This window comes from Sinocyclocheilus anshuiensis, unplaced genomic scaffold, assembly GCF_001515605.1.
Source record: "Sinocyclocheilus anshuiensis isolate Anshui unplaced genomic scaffold, SAMN03320099.WGS_v1.1 scaffold1114, whole genome shotgun sequence".
In the NCBI taxonomy this organism is placed as follows: domain Eukaryota; kingdom Metazoa; phylum Chordata; class Actinopteri; order Cypriniformes; family Cyprinidae; genus Sinocyclocheilus; species Sinocyclocheilus anshuiensis.
In genome coordinates this window covers 636724-643671 of record NW_015540838.1, presented here as the reverse complement: position 1 = coordinate 643671, position 6948 = coordinate 636724, and the positions used below count along the sequence as shown (strand labels likewise).

The 6948-nt window shown below is 37.9% G+C and overlaps 1 protein-coding gene across 1 annotated transcript in view; it reads right to left on the bottom strand.

Moving 5' to 3' along the window:
• The window catches only part of LOC107687460 (eukaryotic translation initiation factor 4 gamma 3-like), a 38953-nt gene that overhangs the window by 25155 nt on the left and 6850 nt on the right, over positions 1-6948 (bottom strand). The window contains exon 3 of the mRNA XM_016484818.1: positions 2215-2391. Within this exon, the coding sequence (XP_016340304.1) occupies positions 2215-2391 (177 nt within the window). The remainder of the gene's footprint in view (positions 1-2214; positions 2392-6948) is intronic.

The window sequence follows — 6948 nt, the reverse complement described above, 5'->3', positions numbered from 1 at the left end:
AAGATTCAAAAATGAGTGGCCAAAAGCAATATATATATATATATATATATATATATATATATATAAAATTATAAATAGTGGATTTTTTAAATAGATTTATTTTTGGCATTTTTGCCTTTTACATAGGACAGTATGTAGACATGAAGCGAAGTGGGAAATAGAGGGGGACAGGATCAGGAAGAATTTAACATGCTCAAAGTAAAATCAGGCAACACAACATTCACTTTACATCTATGCAATTGGTAGACGGTTTTTCCAAAGTGACTTACATTGCATTCAAGCTATTCATTTTATCAGTTGATGCATTGCTGCACCGCACTGACAGCATGACCAAATCAGCATATTAGAATGATTTCTGATTTGATTCTGATACATTTTCAACATTTTTATCAATTTTGCATATGCATAACTCTATAAGTTTCTTTAATTGTACTTATTGGAATGTTTAATTTCACTGAATTATTTGGTGGATTTACCAACCAACAACACGGGAGTCTGTGAGTGTTTTAACCGATTCATGAAAAGAGCCAGCTGAGAAGAGTCATTCATTCATAAATCAGACTACACTGATCAAGCTGTGTGTTTGTTTTTGCATGCAGCCAGAACAATTTTGATTGTATTCAGTGATTCATTAATTGCATCATAACAAGATTTAATGCTAAGAGTCTTTTATTCCACCTTTTGAGTGCTGCATGCTTGTTCTCTAGAGTCCGTGCCACCCACATGAAAAAACCTCATCCGTGTTAATTTTTCGATACCCAGTTACAAAACCTGTTAACAGTAACCAGACCTCAAACCACTACATAGCAGCCGATATATCTCTATCCACCTCTGACATCTACAAACCTCACTGATTCTTCCTCTGCATTCACATGCACAGGTCTTGATAGAGGAAAGGGTAGATGCGTAATTAAGGTTTAGCCTTTGGAGCACTCTTAGCCTATTAATAGGCGGTTGCGCTGGCAGTGTGGTGCAGGCGTAGAGTGGGAATGTGAGCCCTGATCTCAGACAGATAACAAGCTTGAGAACAGCTGAGTCACCCTCACAGACTTTCTATTCCTGTGGCAGAGTCAGCCGGGCACAGTGTGCATGTGCGTGAGTGACTGTGTGTGTGTTTGCACGACAAGGCACGAGTTCGGCGGACCTCTATACACCCACGGACACTGGTAATGGGCATACTAACACAATGACACATGTAAAATCTTCCCTGCAGGCTAATTATGATAGAGAACATCCGGCATACCCAGATATGCCAAGTCTCTATCAAATATTAACAATACAGACCATTGCAAAGCACTTCACAGCAGAGAGAGGAGTCTAGCGAACTGGTACGACTATACATCAAGCATCTTCTTAGTTTGCTAGCTTTATTTAATCATCACAGTAAGACGAACTGCTTTCTGTTTGACAGCCAGCACAGCAGGTTCCAAAAGATTATGTAAACTTACAATCCTATCTGCTCAGGTCTCAAACAGATATTTGCTATAACATATATAAAAACGCCATCAAATCCGTCTTAACTCAAGCGAGCACACTAGGTTTTACATCCTGTCTAAGAAATCAGTGTTACCACAGATCAGAAATGATTTACCACAGAAATCATTTATATCATGTGTGTCATAGGAAATCTTTGGCATCTGCATCCAATTATGTGAAATACCTTCCATCTGACCTCTAAAGACCCTCTATCTGTGTGTAATGTATCTGTGAGAAACAAGACAACCAAACACTGATGTGCTGATTAATGGTGGCAGGCATTAGGGCTCACCAATATAGCTAAAAATTTTATATTTTGTTCCTCAGTATTTTGAGCCTTTTGACAATATTCATTACATATCACAACAGCTATGCATTTACTTTTTCATGTAGTATTTTTGGTGGAATGGACTTTCAACGGAAGTAAAGAAATCTCTCAGGTTTCATTAAAAATGTGTGTTTCGAATATGAATGAAAGTCTTATGGGATGACATGAGGGTGAGTAAATTATGTCAAAATTTTCATTTTTGAGTGAACTCTCTCTTTAAAAACTGTCAAATTAAAATTGCAATAAAATCTCTGCAGTGGTCACAATGTTGCGTACTTTTATTTATACTATAATAATATTACAAATATTCAATATATTGCCCAGCCCTACCAGGCATACAAACACTTAAAAAGACACATTTAGACAGACAGAAAGACTCTGTCTAAATAAAATATATACGGTGCACTCACCCCTCCTCCTGCCTCCCAGCCTTTAGGGTGACCATACAGATGCGCAGTGGATACTGTTGAAACTGATACCTGAGAGAGTCCAGGGGAGGAGGCGTGACCCGGCAGTGTGGCTGCTAGGTTAGGGTGTCCCTTGTTAATTTCATGTGCTGTATATGGGGGGCCAGGGTGTCTCTGTACCTGAGAAAACAAAGGGAAAACTGTGTCAACAGTTGAGAGTCGGACAAAACAATAATTACTGTTTTTAAAGTCAACATGAAATGACATTAACAATCCCCCTTATTTTTGTAACGCAAAATGTTGAATAATGTTTTATTTGGTAACAACATGAAAAAAAAGGGGGGGCATTGGAAGTGACTGAACCGTAAACCAAACCAAAAAGTTAGTTTAGAGGACTAGCTCTCCCACATTGGAGGAGGATTTGTGACCATGAAGTGGAGTATGAAGGTCAAAGTTCACCCTCAAGGAGGTCACATCATCTCCCATAGTTTTTTTTTTTTTTTTCAAATCGATCTTTATTTGCTATTGTTGTAACTTTTTGTACATTAAAGTGTACCGCAATTCACTAAATTTGATTTTAAGGGAAGCTACACCACTGTCCAAGTTTGGGGTCGGTAAGATTTTTTTGTTGTTGTTTTTGAAAGTCTCTTATGCCCACCAAGGCTGCATTTATTTGATCAAAAATACAGTAAAAACAATAATGTTGAAATATTAATATAATTTAAAATAACTGTTTTCTAATATAAAAAAAACAAACAAAAAAAATCTTACAGATCCCAAACTTTTGAACAGTAGTGTATATTACCTGCAAAAGTAACCTAAAACAAATACATAGCTATTTGGCTATTGGTTAACATTACTTTCCCCCACCCACAGCCCTGATGTCATCAAACGAATAAGGATGTCATCAGACAGCTTTACCTCATTTCAGATTATATTACATTTTGATGAAAGACAAAAACTGATGAATCATGCTCAGTAATACCAGAAACATGCATTAAAGGGGTCCTATTATGCTTTTTCACTTTTTCAACATTAGTTAGTCTGTAATGTTGCTGTTTGAGCATAAAAAAGATCTGCAAAGTTACAAAGCTCAAAGTCCACTTCAAAAGGAGATATTTTATTTAACATAAATCACTTTTCAAAAAAACTACAACAAACGACACGTTTGGACTATAACGCATAATTTCCGGGATTATGTGATTTTTGTGATATCACAAATATCGACGAATGGGACGAGACCTGGTTGAGCTGCACTAGAGAAGGCAATGAGTGTTATCACTATGTCGGAGACACGCTAGCTTTCCCAAGGTAGACTAACCTAGAGTGGTTACAAACATCCGGGTTTAAATCGCACTCAAATTGATTTGATTTTGACGCAATATTTACACTGAAGCTCGCAGGCGGCTATGATAAGGGGCATGACATTTCCCGACCAGGCGCCGAGTGCTGCCAATCACAACATACACTGGCCCAGCTAACCAATCACAGCACATTTCGTATTTCAGAAGGCGGGCTTTCATTTGATACAGGAACTATTCGAGCCGTTCATGCCAGACTGGGGAGAGAGGTGTTGTAATAATGTAAAATATGTGAAAAATAATGTGCTTAGTGCTAACCTAGTATGAGAGCCTGTTCTAGTACACCCCCAAAACAAAATCAAGACTTTGTAAAAGAGCATAATAGGACCCCTTTAAGGAAGCAAATCCTTTTAAATGCATTGAATTTAACGCCATCGTTTGAGGCAGCTTTCCTCATGGTCAAATTAACTGTGAACAAAGCCGAAATAGTGTTAAACAATAGAAATTTGGCTTTATCCTGTGTACTCTAAACTACATCTTGTAGACCGGTTCTTTATATTACAACAAACATGGTCTGCTTACATGTAGATAGCAATCAGCCACCACATTAAAACTCTCCTGTGAATACTCATTACAGCAACAGCAGTTATGGTCCATTATCATTGCTTATACAGGCATATGAGAGAGTGCAGTGTCATTGTCAGTTCTCCCTGGATTTTCAAAGTTGCTGCTGTAATTATAAATTGCAAATGCAGGCCAGAAACTGACAATGAGATTAACTTGGTGGTTGCACAGCGAGAGACTGCAGCCCGAGCTATTCCATAATTCATTAAAGAAAACAAGAAACCTGCAGTCCTGTTGTCTTCCTCGCAGATCAAAGGCTTCAAACAGAGAGCGGCCTGTTTTTACGTACTGTGAGAGCTAAAGAACGGTCATCTGCAAGCCAGACGTGTTCATCTGGAAGCTTACAGTAAAACAAACATCTTCGCCTCGGTTATACAGCATACGTATTCAATGACAATCAGTCAGTCTGAACTAAACACCTGAAATTGGCTTCCTGACTGGCATGACTGGCTTCCTGGCTTTCCCAGGCAACATCAGCTGGTGGAGAATGACCCACTTATTTGCTGAGATTACGCAGCTTACCCAGCAGCCTTGGCTTTTCCAGGGTGGGGTGCTTCTGTGCTAAGAAGGGGTGGGTGAGATCACACACGCAGCCCTATGGCTCCCAGAACGAGGGGCTTTCTGACCAACAAAGGAAGCAGGAACAGGAGAAAGACCAGCTCAGCAGAAAAAAGCACCCCACCCTTCCACTTCCCTCACTACAGTACTGTTCAAACATCATCAGTCCTGCTCGCTCAGCCTCATGTCAGTCCAGCCCGCTGTCAGAAATCAATTTTCTTATTAACGGGTAACACTTAGCAATCCCTCCATTTGTGTAAAATATTTGTAAATATTAAATATTCAAATATTATAGATTGGCCTAGAACAGAATATTAAGAAAAAATATTAAATGTTACATAACTAAGGAAAATTTCAGAAAACTACAATTTGGCCAATTTTTGTAACCACACTGTATCCATGCCTGACTTTTTGGGGATATTTTTTACAATAAATCTGGAAGATTTATTGACAATAAATTGTAAAGATTTATATTTAAATTTAACTTTCATTTTTTTAGCATCTGAACACTGGACATCTAAAAGATATAAAGTACTTTGTTATATATAATAAAACAATATACTTTTTATTGTTAGTGCTCTCAAAACTGTGTAAAAAATTTTTTTTTAAATTATGACTAATATCATGCTTTTTCCCCACTTCCAGTGGCAGAATATACACTACCATTCAAATGTCTGGGGTCAGTAAATTTTTTCTAAAGAAAAAATTAATCCTGCTCTCCTGAATTATTACTTAGCTACAGCGGTAAACAGCTTCCACCCATACACATGGTGGTCCTCATGTTGATGACTCAAATGCACTGCGGTTAGGAGTCAAATAATTCAATGTTATAAGACATCTGCGGGGACAGAGGAGTGGTCTGATCCCAAGTTAGAGTCAAAGCAATCATACAATGTACGAGAACTGCTTTATTTCTATATAACATGCTTTAAAGAACCTGTTATATTCTTTAAAGGGGTCATGACATGAGAAACCAAATTTCCCTTGATCTTTTGACATAGAAGAGGTCTTTGTATGCTTAATACATCCTGTAAGTTTCATAACTTAAAATGTCCTCATCGCCAATAAAAAAGCATTTCAATCATGACAACTCTCGGAACATTTTAGCATGGTGATGGATATGACAATGTTAATGCATTTGGTCTTGGCGGAATTGCTGCTGCTGTTGGTCATTGCTGTATTTGTAGATTATTGCTGCTGCTGCAAGCAAGTACAGGAACTTGCTACTGCCAATGCATATGGCGATACGTTGCTGTGAGTATTTAAGACATGCTGCTGCTGCACAAATAGCATATAAAATAACCCCCCAACAAAGCTGGAAGAAGAAACAAAACATTTAAATATGTATGCTGCCGCTATACAATAATATGCTTAACATCATCCCTATAAGGCAGAAGGAATATAAAAGATAAAACCCCCCAGAACAAGCAGATCTATTGCCAAGACATACGTACTGCTGCTTCTCCGGAGAGCCGTGAGACCGTGTGTTGCTATCTATGTGAGCCTGGGCTGGCTTTGCCTAATGGCTTTGTCTGCTTTTTTTATATTAATTGTCTAAATTAAAATTTGCAACATAGAAATGCTGTGCATGCTGCTGCTGAGAAAAATCTCGATGACTGAATGCCTATACAAGCTGCTGCTACTGCACAAGACTATGCAAGCTGCTGCTACTGCTACTGAACTGCTGAGAGCTCCATTAATTAGGCATACGAGTAGCTAGGTGAATGCCTATTTTACTCTAACATGGTGTCTACGCCAGACACGAGTGGCACAATATGACCAAATCAATAGACCTGTAACGATAGGTAAAGTGGTCTGTAATGTATGCAGTGCGATATGGCCAACGCAACAAAACCTGCTGTAAGCCCTGTTGAATTAGCAAAGTAATAAATACCTATTGCACTTTAAAGAGTTAATTTACCTTCCATGAGTTATCACTAAAATTTTATGCAACTAAACCGCTTTCTGCTGCCGATTTTATTTGTGTTACTTATTTATTTGATTTGGGGCTTGTTTTAAAATTTCAATGTAGTTTTGTTATTTACATTTGCATTATATTTAAATGTTGTCATTTAGCAGATGCTTTTGTCCAAAGCACAATAATAAAAGGACACATTTAATTTATAATTTGCCTTAAATCTCACATCATGAATCGAATCGAATCGTGAGTTAAGTGAATCGTTACATCCCTACTATAAGCGTCTTTATTAAACAATGAAACGCAAACAAATAATGCCTATTTCGCTTTGAAGAG